This window comes from Micropterus dolomieu, linkage group LG17, assembly GCF_021292245.1.
Source record: "Micropterus dolomieu isolate WLL.071019.BEF.003 ecotype Adirondacks linkage group LG17, ASM2129224v1, whole genome shotgun sequence".
Classification (NCBI taxonomy): Eukaryota; Metazoa; Chordata; class Actinopteri; order Centrarchiformes; family Centrarchidae; genus Micropterus; species Micropterus dolomieu.
This window is the reverse complement of record NC_060166.1, coordinates 30,330,710-30,357,421: the sequence shown is the minus strand read 5'-3', so window position 1 is coordinate 30,357,421 and position 26,712 is coordinate 30,330,710. Positions and strand designations below refer to the sequence as shown.

General features: G+C 38.5%; 2 protein-coding genes and 1 long non-coding RNA gene across 11 annotated transcripts in view; 2 read left to right on the top strand and 1 right to left on the bottom strand.

Annotated features, from left to right (window-relative positions):
- Nucleotides 1-8,793: 8,793 nt before the first annotated feature.
- spartb (spartin b) lies at nucleotides 8,794-17,407 on the top strand. 3 transcript variants are annotated; one of them, XM_046074538.1, is made up of 9 exons: nucleotides 9,502-9,768; nucleotides 10,311-11,158; nucleotides 12,806-13,003; nucleotides 14,238-14,379; nucleotides 14,483-14,677; nucleotides 14,771-14,929; nucleotides 15,233-15,323; nucleotides 15,502-15,548; nucleotides 16,244-17,407. In XM_046074538.1, exons 2-9 carry the CDS (start codon nucleotides 10,316-10,318, stop codon nucleotides 16,348-16,350), a joined length of 1,782 nt encoding a protein of 593 aa, XP_045930494.1. In that variant the 5' UTR covers nucleotides 9,502-9,768; nucleotides 10,311-10,315; the 3' UTR covers nucleotides 16,351-17,407. The 3 variants fall into 3 exon arrangements, with proteins under 3 accessions (XP_045930493.1, XP_045930492.1, XP_045930494.1); XM_046074537.1 differs by lacking the exons at nucleotides 9,502-9,768; nucleotides 15,502-15,548 and adding an exon at nucleotides 8,794-8,927; XM_046074536.1 differs by lacking the exon at nucleotides 15,502-15,548 and having other exon boundaries at nucleotides 9,501-9,768.
- A 1,258-nt stretch (nucleotides 17,408-18,665) lies between these two features.
- LOC123985582 lies at nucleotides 18,666-21,460 on the bottom strand. Of its 2 annotated transcripts, XR_006828708.1 has the most exons (3): nucleotides 21,410-21,460; nucleotides 20,261-20,977; nucleotides 18,666-20,180 (listed from the first exon to the last, which is right to left on the bottom strand). It is a non-coding gene; the product is annotated as an uncharacterized LOC123985582 (long non-coding RNA). The 2 variants fall into 2 exon arrangements; XR_006828707.1 differs by lacking the exon at nucleotides 21,410-21,460 and having other exon boundaries at nucleotides 20,261-21,388.
- dclk1b (doublecortin-like kinase 1b) overlaps nucleotides 21,431-26,712 on the top strand; it is a 32,677-nt gene continuing 27,395 nt past the window's right edge. For 2 of the 6 annotated variants that reach the window (XM_046073212.1, XM_046073214.1), the window contains exons 1-4: nucleotides 21,540-21,750; nucleotides 22,053-22,385; nucleotides 22,774-23,156; nucleotides 23,398-23,744. In XM_046073212.1, coding sequence (XP_045929168.1) covers nucleotides 22,796-23,156; nucleotides 23,398-23,744 — 708 coding nt within the window. In that variant the 5' untranslated portion in view covers nucleotides 21,540-21,750; nucleotides 22,053-22,385; nucleotides 22,774-22,795. Of the gene's footprint in view, nucleotides 21,518-21,539; nucleotides 21,751-22,052; nucleotides 22,386-22,773; nucleotides 23,157-23,397; nucleotides 23,745-26,712 lie in introns of those variants that run through there. The other 4 variants (XM_046073209.1, XM_046073208.1, XM_046073211.1 and 1 more) reach the window with 4 other exon arrangements.

Sequence of the window (26,712 nt, the reverse complement as noted above, 5' to 3'; positions counted from 1 at the left end):
TTTTACACTAACAATGCATCAGAATGGATTTATGAACACACGTGTACAATACGGAGCCAGTGGAATTTCTGATTTTTGTTACTTCAGGGAATGATGCTGGAAATGATCCACTGCATGTGACTTTATAGTTAAGCCATTAGTGTTCAGATGCACAGTATAGTCATTGTTCATTATAGCCAACATATAGTTTTGTTTGTGTTGATGGTCACAGGATTGGGAAAGCAATTTTTCACTCTTTTCCTTCAAGATCAGTTAGCTGGTGGCCAACAACACTCCCCTTCCTCTCCTCCAGCACTTTCTGGTAGTCATGAGCCACGTAGATGGGATTCCCTAAGCTTTCATGGTCCAGATTTCCAGTCTGCCGTTTCCTCTCTGTCCAGCCAGTGGAAATGGTCTAAGACTTGGATCAGTGTTTCTGCATCACTGCAGGGAGACAAAAATTTCACTGGTAACTTTCTCCATCAGTAGTAGGCTAGGCTGTTTAAAGTCAAACAATATGATATTTTTAGGAAGCTAACTAATTGAATCATTGATTATATTTCATAACACAAGAAATTGTGAGAAATTCCATGTAAGTTGTATTCACTGGAAGAAAGGAGTGGATTTTTCATGTGCAGCATAAATTTCATTTTGAGAGAAAGAAAATTTCATTAAGGCCATGTCTGACCCAACCTCATCATCTCCACAGACTGCAGCAAGTCCATCAGTATATTCATGTGGTCAAGTATAGTTCAAACCCTAATGTGCACTTGCCTTTAACTCAGATTTACTGTAAGCTGATGTGAGCACAGAGAAACTTTCCGACTTCGACAGATGAATTTGACAAAAAAAAAACAGCATTCTAATGTCAAACAGTAAAGGTCAAACATCCAAGTGAAGTTAGCAAAATATATCATTTGACTGGAGGTGGACTTTAATTAAACTTCAATCAAACTTTAATTTAAAGCTCTGTGGGAAATTTAACATGATTATTGTCAATGTGAAGGTTCAAGGGGTTCATCATTAACATAATGAACGCTAATTTACATAATGGTAGCAAAGACAACTTTTTGTGACCTTTTTTATGGGTTTGTGAGATAGGATGAGGAGTTCCAACTCTCATGACATGCAAAAACACAAAATGTGATTAAACCCTTTTTTCCCCTTTTTTTTTCACAGTTTACACTGTGACTAGTGGGTTCTATAGGGTTGTGGGCAGTGGTGGAAGAAGTACCTGGATCTTTTACTCAAGTAAAAGTACCATAACAGGTTATGCATCTAAACTTCTAAAGTAAAAGTAGTATTAGCAGCGAAATGACGGCTACATAAAGAATCAGAAGGAAAAGTACTTGTTAGTACTAGATACTTTATATACAAGATTAGATACTTTATATACAAGTGCAATACTTTCCACCACTGGCTGTTGGGTAGATACTGAATTGCATCACCTTAACACCAGGTCCTTCCAGGTTATTCATACATCATTACTCAGAATTTATTACATGTTCAAATGTCAAGTTTTTCAGACCCTGAGATGAGATTTGATTGTTTCAGTCATAGCCTTGAGATACAATAATATAGTAGCACCACACCTAAATGCAGCTGATGAATTCCTCTATCTGTGCTGGCATGCTGAACGCATCTCCTTTTTCCACACTTGAGAATTTAGCCAAGAGTGCTGTAAGTCATGATGTGTTGAGGCAAGTAGTGACATTGTTACTGTACAGCAAGATTTGTATCGGTTTGTCACTTTCATTGTGGGTTATGTTACATGAGTAAATAAATACATTTTACTTTTTTGACTAGTATTATGTCCATCAAAATGAAGAACCCCATCAGAGAGCTTATCTTTGTTTTGACATGAGGTTATTTTTCTGATATTGTTTTGGTCAATTTATCTCTAAAAAAACTCTACTGTTGCATCAGGTTTTCAAGGTACCATTTCAGTTCATTAAACATGCTTTTTTTCGACACTCACTTTATAAACCTTGTCAGTCGTGATGATAATTACAGTATCTAATCTCTCTTGGGGATGATTGGACTGAGTCATTCAACCCCATCTTACTGTATCCAGCATCTTTTAATTTCATATCATTCATTACAAAAAGATCTTTAAATCTAAAAAAACGTCACTACAGATTTGAAAAATCTGATGCAAGCAAGATACTTGATATGTTCTTTATTTTTCTAGCTCTTAGATCAGTTGTTGGCTGTGTTGATGTTGATGTAGCAGACCCAATATGTTTGGCCTTCCTCCCACACTTTCCTGCCAATGATATTTTACTGTCTTGGGAAACCTCACCAATGATGTTTGCATGTGTCTGCGAATCTTCCATTACTGGCTTTGTCATTAGAATGGCTCATCTACTTGATATTCTTGAAATATGGTCAGTGACTTTAGGTTCACATGCTTTATATTAAACATACATATATGGCAAGATACATTTGACCTGACTCCTGAATCTGGTTCATGATGATTAGTAGCTCAGCCATTACTATCAAAAGTGGCCTGACAAAGACATATGACGATATGTGCAGTTAGAATGGAAATGTGATTCATCAGACTATCTGGATGCAAAGCGATTATGTGTGTCTATGTTTGCACAGTTCTAGTTCTGCCAAGAAAGTATACAATGTGAGCATTAGTGAGAAAAGTAGGTAAAAGTGGACCTAGCTCCATGGCCTGAAAGTATAAACAGAGTGATGCATTATATCTAAATATCATGTAGCTACAGTTGTCCGTCAGCAAAACTACTTAATTTGCTTTTGCTTGAGAGTTATCCACAACCACGTGAACACAATTCAGTTGAGCCACGCACAGCCAAAACTGAAACTGCCATGAAATATTTTTAATGTAATTAAAAATGTAAGACCACAGAAACAAGTTTAGTGCAGATTACATGAGTTATCAAGGTCATTTCTCCTGAAATAAAGTGCTCATGCATGCAGTGCTGTCAGATTGCTGGAAGGACTTACTATTGCCTCTCGTAAAGCTGATAACTTTTTAACAGCTGAGCAGTTTATTGAAGACACTGTTTTTATTATGAGCAAAGTTTACCTTCATGTTATACTCAGTCACTCCTAATACACAACTGTTGCAGATTAGTTGTACCCCACTCCATATTTAGCTCACTTGCAACAAGTGGTTAAACTGGGGACAGTGTTTTTCCAAATATTGGAGCCAATTGTTTCTCCCCGAGAATGATAGCTCAAAACTCTGGAGCTCAGAAAAGAACAGGATTTCTCTGCACATTAATCATAAGGTAGAGAAATGTTTACTAGAACTATGATCCAGTGTTGTTTTCTTTATCCACCATTTAAAAAAATGTAATCCTTCTGTAACCTATGAGGATATTGAATGAGAACAATGAGAATGACAACAACATCAACATAGCTACTCACACTCAGCTACACACAGCAGAGATGATGAAAGATGATTGTGCTCCTTAACGTCTAAGAAACTCCATTTAAGGTTTCCCCACTTTTTCAAATTCTCCTTCATCCATCCATGTATCGAGGTAAACATACATATATATCCCTCCTTGGTAAGGTACCCAACAATCTCAGATATAGTCTGAACAACTGTTTCCCAATATGTTTTTAATTTGGGACAGTCCCATACACAATGACACAAAGTACCCTTTCCTTCTAAGCACTTAATGTAAGTGTCTGGGACTTCAGGGGACCAACTATTAAGTTTGACCGGTGTAATGTAAGTTAACCATTTGTAGTAGCTTGATTGTGATTGTTTTCGGGACATTGAAACATCTCCTTTCGCAATCAGTCTTTGTATGTCCTCTTGAATATCCAGTATCCATGATTTTAGCTTGTCAATAGTGGACTCCATATGACAAAAAAGCTGTATAACTTAAAAAAATCTGTCTCTCTCCCTTTAGGTGTAAAAGTGTAAGATTTTCAAGATGTAATAGATATTATATGGCTATGTTTTGAAAATATAAAGTGTTTCGGTTGCAAAAAATGTAGGAATATAGTATGTCTGACACAGCTGAAGGTTTAACACTATTTCAGTGTTTTCCAACTTAATGACTAGACTCATAAACCGAGCTCACGAGACTTATTGATGTGTTCTAACACCCATCTGTCATTTCTCACTATAGTGTTGTATATATCTGATGATTAATTAAGTTTCTTCAAATACCCCATCATACCTTTTTAAAATGAAGGTACAAGGGTCAAAGATGTATCTCTGAGAGCTGATACCTGACTGCTATAATACATGACACTTCTCTATGACACTAAGAATGATTATATCCTTATAATTGTATGACATGAGGTGGGTTTCTCCACTTAGATTGTAGTTGCTAATTATGTATGCAAAAAGTTTAAAAATCAACTACAGGAATGTTCTTTTAACCATGATTAATTTGAACAGTTGTGAACAAGCTGCTGGGTAACACCTTTCTTGAAACTAGAACACATTTTTGGTGGCTGAAGGGGAGACTTATTGTTACTAGTATTGCACTGTGGGGACAATAACTTACCATGTTATAAGCCTGGGCAGACGGTTGAGGGGTGTGTGCAAGAAGTATGCATTTATGTCTCAAACAATGTGGGCCAGAGGACACAGCTGCCCCGTTTCTTGATATCTTTGTTTTTTAGAGCTTCAGAAGGAAAAGTATTGACATGAGTTTTGACACAAGCATTAATTGGAACCATGTGTCTTCTGTTTTCCCACTCTGTCCTGGTTGCATACCTTTCATCTGTCTCTGTCTATAGTTATGGTAGTGTTTGTTCTATCACCCTTAAAAAATCTGTTTATGAACATGAAACACATGGAATTCAATTGATTACACATTTTATACTTTTGTTGATAGAATATTTGTACTCAGTAAGTCTGTGACAGCATACATTGTTCTGTATTGATTTGAACATCTGTAGATATAATAGCTTGCTCTGTTTAATTAATTACCTGTTGCAGTGACACCTTTTCCTTGTTATGGTGATAGGTTATAAAATGGGCTTTAATCATAAGTGACCACTGCAGCTGATGCATAGACAAAAAGAATGCATGAATGTAATTTCACATAGTGTTGTTCTCAGTAACATAAATTGACAGCAATCTTTATTTATGGTACAAATAATGCAAATACTTTACGAAGGCTGACATTAAAGCTGCTTTATTTGTGGGATTTTTGCACCAGAAAGTCACATTTATGTTGCTCTACTTGCACTAATAAGTGTTTTACCAATGTTATGTTTTTGCAGAAAGGCTCTTGTTTTTGGCATACAGGCAGGAGCTGCAAGTGAGATCATACCTGAGAAAACCGCTCCTTAGACCAATAGCATGTTGTCTGTTGACCTCTTCTCTGTCCTTATTTCAAAAGTACACTATGCAAACATGCAACAAAATAATTTTTTTACTTTACCTTACCTTAGCAAACATAGACATCATCATCAATTAATTATACACTTTAGGCCATCATTTTCCCATAAACATAGACAATAACATATTCATATTGCATACAACAAGTTATGGAACAAATATGGACTATCTGAAACAAAGTGACGTGGAGTATAGAATACCATATAACTGTGACTGCCAAACTTGTATCCATAGCAGAAATAATCAAATCTGGCACAAAGAAGAAATACATAAATAAGCACGAAAGAGGTCTGTGACATACTGACTATCATTAAATGTAATGGTGTGTTTTGATGTACTCGGTGATTAAACTGAAGACCAGCAGTCTACGAAAATAAGAGGTCAGACAGAGGGAAACTGGGCAAAACAGTTTTATGAATTGATTTATTTAATATAATAATAGTAGTGTAAAAGAGAGCCACAGAGCAGCCTATAAAAATCAGCAGTACATTCATTACAAGTTTCTCTGCAACTAAATTGAGGAGAAAACTAAAAATTGAAACTCTATGAAAATACAGCAGTGAATTGAAATTACTGAAATAGTCAAGGATCAATGAAACCAATAAACTGTTTTGTGTTTTATGTTGCTTCTTATTTTTATTTCACCAAGCACCTGCACATAATTTGAATGTTGGCTAAGTTATCATTCTTAATTTATCACTGTGTTATCATTCATTTCAGTGAGTAAAGGAACAGTGAAGTCTGATTAGTTTGTGAAAGAATGTTGACCAGCTGTTTTAGATTACATGAAATGTAGCTTCTTTGTGTGTGGCAACCGTTGATGAAGAAAAGCAACATAACAATAACAATAACAACACATAAAGCAGTCATAGTATCATTCTAACTTTTACTTTTACTAAATTTTACTTTTTAGTGCAGCTAGAATTATGATTAGTGGATGTTTATGCTTTCTTTAACACTGGTAAAAAGAAACTGTATTATCATTTTGATGTCAAATGATTGCTTTGACCAAACCACATCTATGGTTCTACAGATTTAAAAGAAATCAACCATCCAAAAAGATTAAGGCCACATATGTTGCTCATATGTGAACCAACTTGAAAGACACAAGATGTGTAACACCCGCCTGTTTCAGTTACAGACATTAGTTGTTGTTGGACTCACTATGATGAAACATATTAAACTGACAACTTCCTTATGGAGCTTCAGCTGGAAAAATAGTCAACAATATGGAGACATGCAATATACTTGCAGTGTACTCTGATGCAGTCATGTCAGTGCTAGACAAGAACTACAATTAAGGAGCAGAGTGGAGAGTACAACGCACATATGATACACTGAGATGTATAATAAGCCACACAAGAGTTATATAACTAAAAAGTATAAAGAAGTTAAAGTACAGTGTAGTGTATTTACCATGAATTTATTCAAAGACGAATCATCAACAAAATCTCTTTTACTCACTTTGACTAAAACTGCGATAGCATGCACAATAGTAAACATGGTAGTCAGCAACATTAAAATGTTAAGAACAAAAGCTTAAATTACTTATAGTAATTACTGTGCTTTGTCTGTGGTGGAAAACAAAAATGTCATTGGGTGTGACATAGTTAAACAGAATATGGAGTGAGAAAAGGCCATCGAGGTTATTACCTCCACATATTTAAAGACCGTGTCCAGTCTGATCCCTGTGCTGTGGTAACTGTGCATGATGTATGCTGGGAATCTGTCACACTGGTGATGAGACTGATGATTATCACATGCCTTTCTACTGGACTCTTGCAAATTACTGGCAGCAGTCAGAACAATAAAATGACGACATGAAAGATTCTGAAAAAGTGACTTCTTAGTTAATTATGCATGTTGATTTGCACTGCTGACTTTAAATGCCTGTAGTCTTTTTTGTTTAATGCCAACATGATGAAAAGAATGCAATTTAATGATCATTAGTGGCACATTTAAATCAAGCTGTACGTCTAATCATTTCCATACTCCTACAAAATGCTTAAATTATGAGTGTAATAAAAGCGTTTTGATGATCTTGAACCCACAGCAGTATAAACACCACTCCCTCTCTAGTTACATGTCTCTCAGATCTTTCCATTTGAGATTGGATCTGGCGCCCTCTGCAGATTATAGTCCTTGTCCATCAGTACTCCTCTCCATTTACTGTAATACTTCTGTATACAATATATTGACACCAGTATTGATAGACATTTTAAACAAAACTACAAGCTGATGTACAGAATTTACATTGCTGTGGCACACAAAGACTTAAAAATATCTAAATCCAACATCAACCTATTTTGAGGGGGATGTTAGTCAGCTAATTTACCCGACTGTAGTATTTTATGAATGCCTTGTGTTACTACTTTAACCAACCATGGAAGTCAATATGTTTAGAGCTCCATGTAAGTTTTCATAATTTCTTTATGTGCTGCAGTAGCATAGCTTAGAGTCTTGTTTGATTTGATCAATTTAGTTTTTCCCAGTTAGTTTGTAGGTAAACTTTTCAGTGTACATGTACCATAGATTAGAAGCAGTATAATAATGTGTGTATGTAAGTCCTACATGACCTGCCATGTTTTCCAAATATGTAAGACATCTTTTTTGTTTTATTACAGTGATTTGTATTGAGTTTGATAGATAGAACCACTTTTTACGTACAATTTGTCAGAATAGGTCAGCATTTGTAAAGAATTTGAAAGCACAGTAAAAAGCACAAGGAGTGTTCATGTCTTGTCTACCCAACTCTCCACCCCCTGGTCCTGAGAACTATGTATCTACTGAATCATCTAAAATATTCTCAATTTATCAATTATGCGGAAACATATCATAAGCAAATATTATCAAACAACCATATTGTGTGGTATCAAAGTCTTGAGCAAAGTGGCCATTTCCTCTTTCTTTGACCAATTGTTTTTGAGCTTAGCTTATGATTCAGAGCCCTAAGCAGATTTCTCTGCTCTATTCCTGATATTGCAAGCCACTAAACATGGAAAGGTCAGATGTTGCATTGAAGTGGTCACCTCTACATCAAACTTATCAGTCTAGTGTTGGTTCTTGCCCCAAGAAATTATGTGGAAATACGACTTTCTCAGCAGCAGGGCTCTCTCTGAGATGACATCAGTACAAATACAGCTTGGTTGGTGTAGTATAGCTTATAACAGCAGCATTCAATTTAATTTCAACAAATTTTATTTGTCTAAGAACGTAATTTATAAATTTGGTTTTTGTTTAGTTTTTTATTTTGGATTTTTGTTTAACCATTGCAAACTCACATGGTCCCAGTTCTGGTTCCCATTCTGGGAGAAAAGCAGCTGGAGAAAAGCTAGACCCAAGGTTTGACTTCATGTTTAAAGTGATATTCAACCTTTGTGTACTGTATAGAAATTCCAAAGGTATTGCTAAATTTGAAAGTTGATTTTTATGCTCTTCACGTGTGCCGGCCATTGAGCTGCATTCACAAACGCTGATTGGCCTTTGCAACTGCGTTTATAAACGCCAGCTGATATAAAACGAAATTAACAGACATTTAAAACATGGAACAAGGTCAAGAATAATGATCTCATCGGCTTTCCATAAGTCTCCCGATTTCTTACAGGTACTTATCAAAATGCATTACATAGGGCTTTATATTGCATGCTTATTTTGATGCTTATTGATATGTCTAAAGACTATTCATTTATAATCAATATTAACTCCATATTATTCCCACTGAAAATAGCGTTGTAGTCTCTGTGATCACTTGAAAACAATTAAAATCATAGTTTGTTCGTTTCTAAACGCTTCCATTTAGTCACTGTATTTTTAAAGTATAGGCTACACAGGAAATGTTAGTACGCTATTTCTGCATTGACGTTAACTTAACCAATTGGAATTTAGTGCTGTTCCTCACTGTGCCCACTAGTCAGCAGTAAAATATCGTGATTATAACTTTTTTTTGTACAGTCTATGGATTATATGGAACTGTCCACCCCGCCTAGCGTGGACAAATGATCATAGAGTGGTGGTTTACTGCCCTTCAATGGTCACAGGGACGAACTGCAACAATTTAAATCAATTCACCGTCGATGCAGTTCTAGTAGCATACTCACACTTCCGGTTAATGCTTTCAAAATAAAGCTAAAGGCTCGGGCCAGATGTATGACATTGTGGTGGGCGTAGGCAAGATGTCTGAGGCGACACATCCTGCCACGATACTTTTGCTCTGATAGGTCAATACTGTGGACAGTTGTTTACGTAACATCACTAACCTGCAGTACGTCGGTGTGTCGTGAAAAAGTCCAGCAGCCACTGCCAACATACAACAACTTTACTCAGGTGGACGGTTGAAGTTATTGCTGTTCGACAACTAGAAGGATTTGACACGAACACGTAACGTTAGCTACTACATAGCTAACTGGCTAATTGAGCTATTTGTCTTGAGTTTTTCGCTCACTGAGGTAAGTTAAGCGTGCATACCGTTAGCTAACGAAGAAGCTAATGCTAAGTCGCACATTATGTTAACTTGTCAGTGTTATATTTATGTTGCTGTTGGTACAGAGGCATCATGGCGTAACAGGTGAACTCGTAGCTGTTGTTGGCGACTTTATCGTTAACATAAGCCTGTGTTAGCCTACTTTATCGACCTCTTTTATACCAGATAATGGACAAACGCACATAACTAAGTTAGAGGGAATCGGGTAACGTTTACGTTTAATAAAGACTTGTCATATCACTTACTTTGTTTCCGAGTGATGGGAAATCACTTATGATTGTGGACAAGGTGAGCTAAACACTGGGGCCAAAGTTAAGTAAGCTGTAAAATTTAAGTAACGTTATAATCACCGTCTAACGTTAGCTAAGGTCTTTCCCCCTATGTTTTTGTCGTTACCGCTCTAACTTAGCGTGTGTGATAACTTATATACACATGTGATGTGTCAGTGTCAGACATGTTTGGATGGATACAGCAAATTATAAAATAAAGCTAATTGTCTTGTTTCAGAGGGAATGGAGAAAGCTAAACAAGATGCATTCGACAATGCCAGACTACAAATGATCAAAGATGGCTATGAGAGGGCCTTTGAATGCATCAATAAAGGGCTCACTTTAGACGAAGCTGGAGACAAGGTACAGGCCCTGGAGCTCTACAAGCGAGGGCGACAGCACCTTCTCAGGGCCACCAGTGTGCCCTCACAGGGGGAGGAGTGTGTCGGCAGCTCCTGGGAATTAGCCAGACAGATGCAGCAGAAGATGCAGGAGACGCTGAACAACATCACCACTCGTCTGGCCATACTAGAGACCAGCTTTGACCTTGGATCTGCACCTACACTGAACACTAGCAGTGTGTCTGTCCCTGGTGCTACAGACATGTCTGCAGAAGGTCTTTACCCAAAACTTCCCATCAACAAGAAGCCAGAGAGGCCAGCTCCCCCAAACCCACTGTCGGCTAATGGCCAGGCAGCAGGAGCTGTAGGAGGCATGCCTGTGTGCAGTAGTGAGGGTCTACCTCTTTCACCTACCAGACAGCCTGCGGTTCTAGTCGAGCAGCCTCCAGCTTACTCTCCTCAGGCGGCTGACGGCCACTTGTCTATCTCATATGGGACAGATGCAGGGGAAATGTCATTGGTTGGGGATGAGTTCTACAGTCGTACATCTAACTCAACACCATCTCCCCAGAGTATGGGCGAAGAGGGAGAGGAGCTACTGTATATCCCTCATGGTGTACAGATATTCTTTGTCACACCTGAAGGGCAAGTGAGTGCCCCATCATACCCGGGCTACCTGCGGCTGGTGAAGTTTAGTAGTGATCACTCTGATAGAATGCCCAACCGACCACCAGCATTTCTGCAGGTAAGAGAAAATACATATTTTCCCACAGGTTTTTTCAGCACACTACAGCACTTTCTGTTGCAAACCTTGAAAGGACTAGACAAGCCACACTCGTGCCCATCTGATGCAATAACTGCAAGTGAAATGTCATCAATGCAGTGTCACCAGTTCTCTTCAGTCTTGCTCGTGCCCTTTAACCTGATTTTGTAAGATGTTTGCTCAGTTCAAGACCTCTTTGATTGTGAGTCATCATCAGGAGAAAATAGGCTCGTTAATGATTTCTATCCCTTGCACTATGGCTGTGATCATGTGAGCGTTATTTAGTCAGTGCCCTAATCCCAATGGGTTTATGGATATGATGTTATCCTCCTGTCAGTCTCAACAATCATGTTTGTGACTGGTTTAAAATTGGACAAAAATGATACCTCAGTCATGACAGACATGAACTTCCTCCACATATAGAAAACACAGATGAACTTATGACTAATTGAAAAATGTTAGTTTAATCTAAATTATAGTCGGGTTTACAAAGAGTTCAAGCATAAAATACTGTTGCACATCACGTGTTTCACAAAAGCCTGCAATAGCACATCTTTTTTACATTCTAGTGCTTAAAATACACAGTGAAATACCAGAAAATAGTTATACCCGTGCACTCTGATGCAATCCAAAACACTGGAGTGATTCTGCTGTTGCAGTTACAGTTGGCAGTGATGCAGTAAAGGCAACTCTTGAAAGATGGAAATTCAGCAAAACGTTTTCTGTTTAAAATTCTTCATGAAGGAAAAGCCCTGCAACTGTCTAGCAGCTAAGATTGTGTGAAAATATGTTACACAACAGGGAGTTGGGTCCTTTATTTGTCAGATTATTAACATAGCAACTAAACTAAGTTAGGAATATTCTGCATTGTGCATCTGTGTCACCATGAAATATTTTATATATAGTCTTTTTTTATAGCACACACATTTTTACATTACTCAAATTATTCTGAGATGTTCACCAGATATTTCTGTTTTTCTGCCTTGCTTTAATTTAGTCAGTGAAATGCACAGGAATAAATCACATTTAGGTACTTCAATCTGCACTTTTACTTTAGCTAGTGTACAGACCATGAGGCCTTTGAACCTCTAGATGGGTTTGTAAATGTGGAGGTCACATGTAGCACTACAACAAGTGATAAGATAAAACAACCACTAGACTGACAGTAGTGGATCATGGGACCGACATTTGACTTTTCAATGGGGAATTTCCCAGGTGCTTTTGCTAGTGGGTGACATCAATGATTCACATGAGTGCAAGTAATTAGCTAAACCCTGCTTACACTGTTATGCCCTGTAATCCTGTTAGACATGCAGCAGTCAGAGTGAGACGTGTCCTCTGGTTTGTCTTCCCTCAGACAGTTCACTGTGTTAGTAATCAGAATCACCATTATACATGTAAGGCTCATCATTTTGAGGTTTATATTTGTTATCACTCTCTCTTTTTTAAAGCTCTCTTCCCCTCTTACATATGACTTCCATGTAAATTCAATCTGTATATAGATTACATTGTTATAAATAAATAAATAGGAAATTATGGGCTGATAAACATCATTTTTTTATTCTCACATTTTCCAGCTGTTGCTTCTTTATTCCTCCATTCCTCCAACATTCTTTTGCTTCCTGGCAGGTGTGTGACTGGCTATACCCTCTCATGGCCATGGACTCTCCAGTGCTACTGTGTAACACTGGTGTGTTTATGTTTCCGGACATGATGGCGCCAGCTCCAGGCTATTATGTTGGGGTAGTGTTGTCCTCTGAGCTACCTGCTGCAGACAGAGCACTGTTTCAAGACCTGCTGTCCCAGATGACAGATCTCAGGATTCAGGTCAGTGTTGCTGTGTAGACAGAAATGCGACAACACAACACATGTTTTGACATCCTCTGGGGAAATGCTGCCAAATGCTCTGAGAAACTTGCCTCTGAAATGTATTTACTGTTCTCACATGAGAATATGTTTAATAAGTATTTCAAGTCACCAAAGAATTGTTACACAATGCCTTTTGGCAAATCCTCTTGTGCCAGTGGGAGAGCTATTTTAGGCAAATGACAGAAGTTAAGAGTGTACTGCCGCTGTTGGTAGTTACAGGCATGTAAAAGTGGGTACATCTTCATTTTGCGTATTTTTTGAAAGTTGAGATCCCATTCATCAGTTTTAATTAGTCCATACTATTAATGTAATATAAGAATGCCTGAGCTTCAGCTGTTAATGTAGACTTAACAAATCAAAGTTTCCCATACCGAAAAATACATTTGGGTCACCTAAATAATTTGTCCTTACACTTAAAGATTTTTATTTTGTTTGCTAAAATGCAGTCGAAAGTGTAGACTGACACAAAAGGCACCCTCCACCCTTCCCCTAAGTCAGTCATCACAAACAAATTGTGCAAGCAGAGGAAACACAGCAGATATTCAATCTGAAACACTGGCTCCTGCTTACTTTTGAGCTGGCACACTTCTCCAAGTTACCCCTGCCTCAGCATCGAGGGGATTTGAGACAGGCAGGTGAGGAGAATTAATCAGTTATAATGCTCTTATCTGCAGTAGTTAGAACAACCTCAGAGCTTCAGATGAAAGACAAGTGCCAGTTCAGCCACGATGGAGGGAGAGACTCTGGCTCAGATCGATGCCAAACAAGGTCATTTCTGAAGTATGCAGTCAGGCTAGTTATCTTCTCTATCTAGCTGTCTCTGATGGACGTAATTCCCTATGAGCAAGTAGGTACTTTTGTGTTCCTTTCATTTTTTGGGTCAATTAGAAATTTTGACGTTTTCAGCACAAAGGCAGACTGTTTTGTGACCGCACATTTTTATATGGTAATCTCTTTGTGGCAAACAAGTAGCGCATTGTAATGAGGACAGAATCATAAGAGGAGCTATTATGTGAATTGGGGGGGGGAGGTGGTGGTGTTACTTGGAGACAAGTACTGAATGGAGTTGTTCACAGCTTGCACAAAGAAGCAGAAAAGCATTTCAACAATTTTGACTGACAAGCAGGTCTTATTTTCAGCCCACGTTCTGTCTTCATCATACAGTAGCTAACCTATGTGTCTATATAATCAGGCTCCAGATGAAGCTGCAGACGCCATTAATCTCAGTCAGAAGGTGGCCATCGCGACACCTGAGGAAAGTGAACCTGCAGCAACACAGGAGGATACGCCTCTGCCTGAGTGGAGTGAAAAGGTGGCAAGTGGGATCCTGACAGGTGAGGTCGAACTGCATCTTCCCCCTAAAATATCTTTATGCTTTTAGTTAGGAAAGACTAGAGACAGCAGGACTAGCCCTGTGTGATCCTGTTGTCCTCTCAGGTGCGTCCTGGCTAAGCTGGGGCCTGGTGAAGGGAGCCGAGTTCACAGGCAAGGCCATTCACAAAGGTGCATCTAAACTCAGAGAGCACATCACTCCAGAGGACAAACCCACCCACGTCAGCCCCACAGTCACCAAAGGCCTCCATGTTGCCAAGCAAGCGACAGGGGGAGCTGTCAAAGTCAGCCAGTTTCTAGGTGACTAAGTCATCCCCAGTCAGCATGTTTTACTGACCTTGTGTGGTTATTTGGCAGTGGATCTCTGACTGAATAATGCTTGTGTTACTGTAGTGGACGGGGTGTGTACAGTCGCGAGCTGTGTCGGTCGAGAGTTGGCTCCACATGTGAAAAAACACGGAGGCAAGCTGATCCCAGAGTCCATTAGGAAAGACAAGGATGGACGTTCCAACATAGATGGAGCCATGGTGGTGGCTGCCAGCGGAGTGCAAGGTAGAGTATATTTACATTACATACATATTCTCTAAGAGGACATTGTATTAGAATCGTAATGCTTTATTGTCATTAACCTTAGTTCAACAAATGTAAGTGCAACTCGCCTAAATCAAGTAAAGATGAAAAGGTTGAGGAAAAAAAAAAAGAAGTAAGAGTTGTCAGAAATACACAAACTGTTAAAAGCTGGTATCAAAAGTAATAAAATATACTGCACAGTCAATGTATCTTTTGTGTACCTTTTTTTTTTTTTTTTTTTTTTAAACGTGCCTAACATGCCTTGTATTTTGTGTATTTACCCAGGATTTGCGACCATGTGGACTGGTTTGGAAGTAGCAGCAAAGAACATTACCACGAGTGTAGCATCAGAAACAGTCACCACCGTAAAACACAAGTAATTCTTCTCTTCTCTTTTAAAATTACTTGTCACTGGCTTTAATGTAAAGCATTGCACATTTTGCTCAACACTGCTTGCTGGACAGGTTTTTGAGATATATATATTGCAAATTACCTCTATTATACATGCAAACCAAACATGCACTCACTTACTTTGCTTTTCAATTTGTTTGCAGATTTAGGGGTCTACAAAACATCTTTGACCCACCTAATGAGAAGAAATGTAATTTTCCCTAATTATTCACCTCTTTTAACCACTAATCACAAGCATGATACAAGCCTCCTTTTTTTTCTTTTTTCTTTTTTAAAGAATGATTTGGCTCTTGCACAAAGCACTCTGGTCATCTATTCTGTGCCAATTTACTACCTTCCCTATGTGGAAATTCATATGGGGGCGCTGCTGTTCAAATCTTTCCAATGGAAATTTCACAATTAGCAACATTTCAGTCCTGCCTGACTTTAAAATCTTCGTTTTTTGAATGAATTGTTCCAATGATGAGCAAAATATAGTTGATTATTGAGATATAGTTTTTATAGTTTAATTTCTCCTTTAACTGATGTAACTTGATTTGTCAGGTATTTAGTTAAAAAAAATATTCCCATCTAGCTATTTTATCATTAATGGTTTCTTAATTAAATTTCAATATACATTGATGTTGTGGGAAACAATAATACAAAAATGTATTATGTCTATATTTCCCGCCCTTGGATTTCTGAATCATAGGGGGAAAATGATTAAAATTCACATATTGGCAGTCAGAAATGTGTTAATTTGAGATTGCGCACTTGCATGGATGTAATCGTCACATTAAATCTCATATACAGCATGGCATCTTTGCAATCCTTGCACTGCATATTAATTAATTCTTCCCAAATCCTCTGTTTCTGACCTCTCACCGAATATGACTTCTGATGAAGGTACGGGGCAGCAGCAGGACAAGCCACAGACAACGCTGTCAATTCTGCCATTAATGTCGGTATCACTGCCTTCAATGTTGACAACCTGGGGATCAAAGCTGTGGTGAAAAGGACTGGCAAGCAAACGGCACAGGCCATTTTGGAAGACTACAAGCTTCAGGAAAAGCCACAGAGTGAGAAGCAAGTGGAGAAATCGGACAAATAGCCGGCAGTGCCTCATTCCCTCAGCAATGCCTTAAAGCATAATTTGTATTGTTCCATCAAATAAATCTATATTTAATATTCATTATTTATAAAAATGTGTTCTATATTTACAACATAACTACTGTTATTTGCATATCCTATAGTTTGATACATGTCTTGAGCACTTTAATCTTTATTTAAAATAAGGTAGATGGACCTAATGAAGAAAAACGGCACTATATAACCTAAAGTGTAACATTCATTTTGTGTGTACAGTATATTGATACACACTATAACATTCAGGTATTATCACTCTGCTCTTTGTACTAAGAAAGCACTGGAATTGTCATTGAGTAGACACTGAAATCTATAAATTGTGCAATTTACATACTTTGAAGGAATTATTAAAAATATGTGTGTTAACTGTTTCAGACCAAAAAGAATCTGCTATACTGTTGCTTCCCCCGTGGTATTTCAAATGAGGAGTAATCGCTGTGAATGTGCCTGCAAATGTCAAATGATATGCAAAAATCTAACATTTTGTTAAACCTAAGCTGTAAAATTTGATCTATGGTCTATTGTGTATTTTTGATTGACCTTCAGTACGTAGCAAGTGAGTGTTGACTCCTGTAAATGAGGGTTACTACAATGTTAATGCCTCAACTGCTGTTTATATTTGTGTCCGCTACAATTTGCAGTGCTGTCTTCTGCATTCAATTCAGTTATATCCACATATTTTTAAAATGTTAAAAACTAGATGCTATTAGTTTGATGTATGGACAGAACATTTAACAAAATGTGATTTTGAAGTGTGATGCGGTTTTTTTGAGTGATCTGGTTTGTCTTCTAAACTCCAGCTTTAAGACCCCAGCAGGTAAATGTAATTTTCAGATGGCTTTCAAGTACTCTGCACATTGAGATGTATTTCCCACCTGAAATACAGAAACTATTTAAATAAACAAGAAATTCATTGTTTTTGAAGATTTTGGGATTCATACTTTTTATTTTGTGCTGAAAAAGGTAAGCGCAGCATAGATTTGAGCGGTTTTGATGTGTTTAAATCCAAGACTAATCTGTCAGTTTAATACCTCCATCTAGTGGCTGTATTTATTACCACATGTTAAGAGTAATTTCATCATTCATATGGTTTATTCTGTAAATTATTTTTGTTATAATAGGAATATAAACAGGAAAATACAAACTTTTTTTTACATTTCTTATCCAAGGAGGGATTGAGTCCAGAGTATTATATGTAAATATTCTGTTCCTATTCTGAGTCAAATTTTAAGAAATTAAGAATGGAAAGTATTAAGGAAGAATTCAAAAATACAAATAAATACGTTTATACATTATTTTATGGGGGGCGGTTCATGAGATTTGTTTTGCTGCCGAGTACTCTCGTATCAACATAAATGCATATTTTTCAAATTCCTGAAAATAATTTAATTGTAAAATAGCAATTTCGGCTTGACTGCTCATTTAGTCAAAACTAACATTCATTTCAGAGATAAACTGGCAATATTTGAGTGCATTATTCACAACTGTATTCAAGAAAGCATTCAACTGCAAGACAAAACAATACAGCAAGCTTTCAATTTATTTAACAAATTAGTGACTGATATGGATTGGCCATTTTTTTTAAATTGTCAAATGGTAAATACAATAAAATATGACTGATCTGCTTTATTTACCTCTACAATTGATGCACAGCTATCATAATTCTTACAATGTTCTGTCAAAAAATAAAATATATAGTAAAATAATCTGCCCGTGCAAACTTTTTCACAACAATGGTGAAAACTACAAGCACTTTTATTGAATCGAAAATGCACTTATTGAGATCTGTGTACTATGCTGTACACAGCCCTCAGACTTTGTTACTATGAGCTAACCAATTTGTTGGCCATAATGAAGACCTACCGTATTTAGACATGTATGCAACTTACCGTATGTGTACCCCCTCAAGCAAATCAGAAAAAGCTGCTCTAACTCAATAATATGATAGAAAGACTGTCAGCAAACCCATAAACTTCTTATGTATCTTCTGCATTATAGACCAACATGAAACACTTTAACCAATAACTATACATATGTTTCTCTAATATTTGGCCAGTGACATATAGTCCATATAGTTAGTAAGATGAAAGAACGTTTACAAGAGTAGCATCAGGGAAGCACAAGTTACCATTGGTATCTAACAGCAAATCCAGCCAAAAATGATTGACCACATCCTGTGGAATCAGAATCAGAATGAAGTTTATTGCTAGGTACATTTTCACAAACAAGGAAAGGACTGCTACTACAAAGGTCACTCTCCTGAAGGAGTCTTAAATATCACAGAGCATCTGACACTGGCTGATTTCCATTCTCATCAGAACTTGAAGTTTCTCTTTCAAACAAAGACAATGACACGAGTGGTTGGTTTGTAAAATATCGGCTGGGCCAACCTGAGGTGTCCCCTCCTGACCTGACATTCTTCTACTGGGGGTATGATAAAGTTTGTTACCGTAGTCTGTTCAGGTGGGATGTAGGCTTGACCAAAACTCACTGATGGGAGAGCAACGGGATCCACCAGGCCAAGGGTGACATCCCATAAGACATGGCCTAACGATGGGTGAGGTCCCATCTGTGGTAAAGAAGTGCAGCTGATCACTGCTGATGTGAAAGCACATGAAGTGAGATTCAGAGGTCCGGTTCACATAGTTATTTTCCACAGACTGAAATGAGGCAGGGAGAAATTGATCCTGGTACACTGGTAGCATTTGTCCCTGGGGAACAGCAGATTTGTCCAACAGTATTGGCGGGGCATGCACTGTGCTAAGGCCATGAGCTGGAGGAAACATTTGATCCATTGTCAGAGGATTGGTTATTGTGACAGATGACTGATTTACTTGTTTGCAGATCTTCTGCTAAGTGCATCTTCATGAGACATGAACTGAAATACTATGTTAAACTCACACTGCAAGAAAGACTCTCAAACAATGTTTACAAGTTTATTAATCTGACAATTGTTATCCCAGGATTGCAAGGCATATAGTCAATACAGATAGAGAGTATTCCAGTGTCAAATATATTTGTCTGGTTTGGATATCTAACACTTATAAAAAAAACAAGCTGGCCAGGATTGTCAAAACAGCAGGAAAGATAATTGGCCAGCAACAAAGTCACTAGATGACATTTACAGTACAGCTCTACATAGGAAAGCTTGGTCCATCATTGGTGACACAAAACACCCCCTCCATACTTAGTTTAAGCAGCGACAATACAGAGTACCTCTGGCAAACAAAAAGATCTATAAGTGATCTTTTATACATAGTGCACTAAACTTAACAAACTGCACAAATGTTCTGTACAGAAAGTATATTGTACACTGTGTATGTGGTATTAACTGTAGTAATGTGATGTGAGGAGTGCGTGCGAGTGTGCATTGATGTTATAATGATGTTTTTATGTTTATATAGGCTTGTGATGTTTTTATACATCTGGTGAGACCAAATATGATTTTATTTTTATTCTATTCTACAAATGCATCAAGAGACCAATCCAATAAATTATGGAAATACATAATCATACCCTCAGTTGACTTCTTAGCAGCTGGCTTTGCTTTCTGTGAGGCATTCCTCAGAAATCCCACTTTTGCAGTTAAAAAACTAAAAATTTACTCTTAATAACTCTATGACTAGGACAGTTCATACCGTTTCCTCTGTATATTTTTCCATGAATAGCTCACATTCTACTCAACTGCTTTATAAAGCTGTGGAAAACAAAACATTAAATCAGGAAAATGAGACATACTCATCAAAAATAATTTATCTTCAAAAATAATAGACCTACTTTAGAAAGAATGTTTGGAGGCAGAGTCTCTTTCAGGAAGGTCATGTACCTTACTTTGTCGTTGCTGTGTCTGAAAAAGGGCAGAAGGTCACACAAGCGCAAGATGTTCCAATTTGAAGCCTGGAAAAACATGCAAAATATTACATGTGAATTTGTGAATATATACAGTAAACACAAGCCACACGTTGATACGTCACCAGTCAACTAACTCTCTCCAAATTAGGATTACGAGACACATGCTCACACAGGAACATTACGCAATGTAGGCCTTCACGTTGCCCATGACTGTACAGAGAAGAATTTCATCTTAAAACCACTGTCAGTTTCTCTGATAGCACAATCTGGAATCGACCAAATCCAACCTCCGTTTCTGTTCCTTGCGAGAATGAAGAGAAGACTGGAGCTCATCCTTAGGACCTGAAGGCAAACACAGTCCTGAATCCACACAACACACTGATGTCTCCTTTGTTTCCCAAACATTTGAGGTTTTAAACAAGTTAAGATGAAAGGTGTTCAATATCATAAATATGCTTCAGTGGCCTTGACAGTCCGTACAGCATACAACACCCGCTATCCTCATACTCTTACTTCAACTGCTCAGCTGCTGAAGTTTCATACGATTGCAATGACTTGCTCCCAGGTTTGTCAAAAAAGAAATCTAGTCCAACACGTTTCATGCTGTTATCATATCGACTGGATAGACTTCATCTTTATACTCTATAAAGAAGCAAAGACAATGAAAACAGAAATATGTTGCCAAATTTTTTTAACATAGCCTACTAGTAAAGGAAAAGTTGTTAAAGTGAGAAGGAAAGTAATTCAGCTTTTCCACACGTCAGACATTTATCCATTAAGATATTTTAGTCAGCAAACTGTGACTTTTTGAAAATAACCTTCCAAACTTGGAGGCTAAGTAAATTATGTCTTCAGCAGGCCAGCTGGATGCAAGCCCAAAAATAAAGTAATCAGTTTGAACAAATTCAAAAATGCTGATAGTTAGAAAACTATAGCCTATATCCTAGAACCACTCCTACATAAATGATTCATGCAGGAAGTAATGGTAGGCCTCTGAAAGCATGACAGTCTGCTGTGATGATTTTGATACAAAACCACATGCAAATAAACCATTAGGTGGTCTTCTGTTCATACTTAAGTTAGATTTATTAGTCCCAGTGTGTAAAACGCCTCCTTCAGCAGCTCAACATTATCCATGTGCTTGGGCTGTGGCTGAATTAATTACACATCACCTACACCTGTGTGAGTTGGTCTCAAAATATGCCAGATAGGAAGGCTAGGAACATCAGATTTGTAGTGCATTGTTAACGACAAATGTAACTCCAACATGTACTCTGCTCAGGCAGTGTAGAGTAATTTTAAGCCACAGCAGCAAAATTAATGGGGAATAAACAAAAAAACAAATAGCTGTAGCGTTGCTTACATAGCTCTGAACTGAACACTGACTTTCTAACACTACATAATTGTTGAACATGGTAAGTATTAGCAAAGTAATTAGGTTACTAAAAGAAAACGTTTAATGTAAGAGGAGGTGATTCGCTCATTTTTTAAATATCTGAAGTCACTGTAACCCATGATAGTTTCAGGTTGCTAGCGTTAGCTGGTAAAGTAACGTTAGCATGAAGCTATGGTCGATAGTGAAATGTGTTTGGGGAGCACTTTCCCAAGTCCCAACGTCTGGAGTGATAGCTTTAAGGTAATCAAACGCGTTGCTGTGGTTGTGAGCTGATTTAGTGATCATAGTTTTTTTTATTTTAAATGTATAACTGTATCCAAGGATGGAGTTATTCAAGCAGGTCAACCTCAATGTGAACGCGCACCGAGGGTTTCGGAGAGGTGAGCTCTGACACCGGAGCGGTCCGGTGTAAATCACTGCAATGGCAGAGGAGTAGGGGAGGGTGGAGGACACTGGCTGTAGCCCTGCCTCCTCTCTGCATGTGAACACACAGCAGAGTGAACACACGGCGGTCAAGCAAGCAGACAGAGCACCATCACAGGAGCAACAAAGGGACGCATGGTTAATCTAATAAGGCATCAAATGAAGAAATGATTCATTGAGACAAGTTCGCTTACAGATACACGTTATATTGAATCTGTCCTCACCTCAAAGGTAAGATCGATTGCATCAGAAAAAAACCCCCAATTTGTTCTATACCGTTTTCTTGCTAGATTTTGATTTTTGTTGTTTACCTATGGCAATAAGCTTTCACCCAACATCCCGAAACATGCATCTTGATGTTGCGCTAGCCACTGCAAATGCATGTTAACTTCATTGCTATTAAGACCGAATTGAGACACACCAGGGAGCATGAAATGGGTGTGACATGTTACTTCATAATGTGTAGGAGCATCAGTGGCAGCACCAAAGCTTGCATCAGTGCTGTCTCAGGAGCGAAAGCAACTAGACTGACAGAGAGCCTGATTGCTCTAATGGCTTATGTATTATAGAAGTTCAAAGAGCTTAAACAAATAGTAAGAATTCTCCTTGTATTATTTAGGGTGTAATAACACTGCACTGTCATGGAGCTGGAGCACTTTGATGAGCGGGACAAGGCTCAGAGGTATACCCGAAGGGGCTCAAGAGGGAATGGACTTCCTAGTCCCACTCATAGTGCTCACTGCAGCCTGTACAGAACCAGGACACTGCAAGCACTGAGCTCAGAAAAGAAGGCCAAGAAGATTCGTTTCTACCGCAATGGGGACCGCTACTTCAAAGGCATTGTGTATGCCATTTCTCAGGAGAGATTTAGGTCCATAGAAGCACTCCTGGCTGACCTCACAAGATCTCTGTCAGATAATGTCAACCTGCCACAAGGGGTGCGGACCATATATACCATTGATGGGACAACAAAGATCACCAGCATGGACCAGCTGGTGGAAGGTGAGGAGTGTTCCTGAATTGTAAATTTGCCCCAGATTTAGTTTACGTTGAGTAATGTGAGATCAGTGAAGTTACAGACTCCTCCAAAATTAACAGCTGATGCAGTTCAAAACAAAATGCAGGATTCAGTAGTCTAGTAGAGCAGAAGAAGCTAGTGTTACCCTATCTGGGATCTTTGTTTTGTGTGTCTTTTATTTGTAGGCAAATAGAAAATATTCTAACGTGTCTTGATTTTCTGCAGGGGAGAGCTATGTTTGTGCTTCCATAGAGCCCTACAAGAAGGTGGACTACACAAAGAATGTGAATCCTAACTGGTCAGTTGGCGCCAGGACTGCTGTGTCCGTCCGTGACCCTTCTTCCCTTGGTAGTGCCAAGACTGGATTCCCAGAAGCCAAGGAGAGCAAGGACTTTATTAAGCCCAAACTGGTAACCATCGTCCGCAGTGGAGTAAAGCCTCGCAAGGCCGTACGGATCTTGCTCAACAAGAAGACTGCACACTCCTTTGAGCAAGTCATGACTGACATAACAGATGCCATTAAGCTGGACTCTGGAGTCGTCAAACGGCTGTATACTGTTGACGGCAAGATGGTAGGTGTTATAATTTGGTGGGGATTCTGTGAACCTCACTTTTGCTTCTAATATTTTCAAAAGCATGTTTCCAAGTTGTTTACACTGGGGGGAAATAAATTAGGCAATGGCTAACCCCAAAAAACAAAACCTGTCTAGTGGTCCTACACGTTATGAAGTATGGAGCCCATATTAGGTTTTATAGCTACAGCATGTATGTATTAAAAAAAGTGATATTGTGTACCAGTGAATTGAAGAGTCTTATCTACTTTAGTTTGCGAAAGTCACATTGACCTTTGCTCACCCTCTGTCTGTGCATAACATTCAGTGCTTCCCTTACTCAGAGAGGAAGCTTAAACTCTTAGTCTTACAGGCTGCATACTACAAACAACTGTCATTCAGAGCACATTTGGCGGCTAACACTTCAAGTAAATTAAAGCTGCATAAGTTGCTTGATGAACCTATATAGCCTGTTTCCTAAAGCACTGTGACAGAATGTTTGCATTTGAAAAGCATAGAACAAGGCAGCCAGGACAACCTTATGTTCTATACCTGAGAGAATGCCATTATCCTATGCCTTTTTCTACACCTCTAATACATCAATTGCTCACAAGAGAGGAAGAGGGAAGGATACTTTTGTTGGATAGAGGTCAAAGGACACTGGCATGACCTTTATTTGTCTCTCTGTTCATAGCATGGCTGTATGCAGTACCTAGATACATTTGGTTGTGGAGGCTGAAATATTCTCTCCTCTTTCTGTCTTCCCATTTGTGGTATTGTATCTCAAATAGGAAGCTTACCTCAGCATGCTGCACATGAGGCAGACTTGTTACACATTTTGTCAATGCAGGTTGAGTTTATCTAGCGCAGTGATTTAATTTTGAGGTTTTAGAAGTAGAACTTTGCCTCTGATTAGAGATGGTCTGTTCTGTTCTCCATTCATGTCTCTGAGAATTTGTATCCTTACCCAAAGGGAGAGACAGCCCAGAAGGTTCAAAGTCAACTGGGAATATTTGCTAAATGTATTACGAGAAATAGGTTTCTAGGACTCCATCTCTCATACCAAAGTGTAGCACACTATTTAATGGATATTCACTTGGCACGTAATTAACAAGCTGCTTATGTTCTCCTTTTGTGTGTGTGTGTGTGTGTGTGTGTATATATATATATAATGTGTGCAAATGCCTTATTTCACATAGCATTGTACCCATACGTTACATGAATTGACATTCTGCTGGATATTATCACAATTAAGGGGAATGTGGATTTTTGCTTTATTGGCTGATATGGCAGATAGAATTGAATCATCAAATAAGTTGCAAAACATCCCACAGAAATAATCAGCACTTTAACTAAACCTAACTCTAACCTTATTACCAAATGTGTTTTTTTTTTTTTCTCCTGTGATGGTTTCTATGGTGACACGGTTTTCTGAGCCGGTTGCTAAGGAACAGCCTCTGCGGCAGAGCGGTGCACTAGTGATGTCGGGACTGTAGGTATAGTGTGAGAGGGCTCATAGATGCAGTGCTTGGTCTTCCAGCCTTATTGTACACATGGCGGCAAGATGGAGCACATGGCTGAGGTATAATCCCAGGATAGGACCCATTCTGTGTAGAGGGAACAGTTGGGGATTTTCACACCAACAAACACATCTGTCTTCTTAAATCCTCTGAATTATTTTAGGAATACATATTGTTGCTTGAAAGTGACTAGAATTTATTTCTATGGCTCTACATTTTCTGTCACACAGTAATTGCCAGATACTATTGCTTCTTCAGTTTAGTGGTTTCAACTTCCTCATAATAAGTTGTTGCAGTATGTGCTTGGCAGTGCAGGTCTGTGCTCAGGTTTCCCTGCTTTTTTGTACTTTTTGTCACGTTGTGGCTCCAGATGGCCAAATAAACCACCCGCTGGCATCAAAGGGCCTGTTTTCATGGCTGTTTAACCTTTTGGTAAATGACCTGCTTGTGCTTTTGGTCCTGAGACAGTGACATTTTGCGGAAACGCACATTTGTAAAATTTCCAAACACAATCATCTGATTAGCCTATACATTTACTTCAAATGGTATAGCTGCTTGTTACTCGTATGTGTCGGAGATTGTTTTGATGATATACTCATTCAGAAACATTTATCCCTCTTGATTCTTTTATTCCAAAAGTAAGTGTCACACCGTTTCTGTGATTTCTTGTTCACATTATTTTGGACTCCTGTTTCTATTAGTGGATCTGCATAGCGGGTTGTTGTGCTTGATGGCTGTGCTCCCGCCATACTGCTGAGTCACTCTGTAATGGTGTTCTGCCATGAGAGTGAGATTTAACTTCACCAAATGGACACAACAATAGAGGAACAGACACCCTGCAGACTGGGCCCTCTGAGACAAGAAAACATGCCATGGCCTGGCGTGATCCTGTTGTTGTGTGGGGGTGGAGCACAGAATATTTGCATGACCGAGTACATCTGAGAAGACTTAGCCCATGTCATTCCAGTCCCCAGAAGTCAACACTTCTCTTAAATAGACATCAACACAGCCACCCGAGGGCAGAGCTTGGCTTGATACAGTGGGGGAAATAAGTATTTGACCCCTTGCTGATTTTGCAGGTTTGCCCACTTACCAAGAATGCAACAATCTACAATTTTAATCATATGTACATTCTAACAGTGAAAGACAGAATCCCAAAGAAAATTCCAGAAAATCACATCATATGAATTTATAAAAATTGATAACCATCTGATGAGGAAAAACAAGTATATGACCCCCTACCAAACAGCAAGTATTCTGGCTCCTACAAGCCAGTTAGTCTTTCTTTAAGACACAGCCCCAATCCCAACCAATTATCTACATCAAATACACCTGCCTCACCTCGTTACCTGTATAAAAGACACCTGTCAACACCCAAACAACCAGCATCCAACATCACCACCATGGGCAAGACCAAAGAGCTTTCTACGGACATCAGGGACAAGATTGTTGATCTGCACAAGGCTGGG

Bases quoted from the DNA above. Each gene is read 5' to 3' on its own strand.
- spartb (XM_046074537.1), top strand. From the start codon at position 10,316: ATGGAGAAAGCTAAACAAGATGCATTCGACAATGCCAGACTACAAATG. The intron at 13,004-14,237 runs GTCAGTGTTGCT...CTATATAATCAG, and splicing joins TGACAGATCTCAGGATTCAG to GCTCCAGATGAAGCTGCAGA. The intron at 14,380-14,482 runs GTGAGGTCGAAC...TTGTCCTCTCAG, and splicing joins GGCAAGTGGGATCCTGACAG to GTGCGTCCTGGCTAAGCTGG.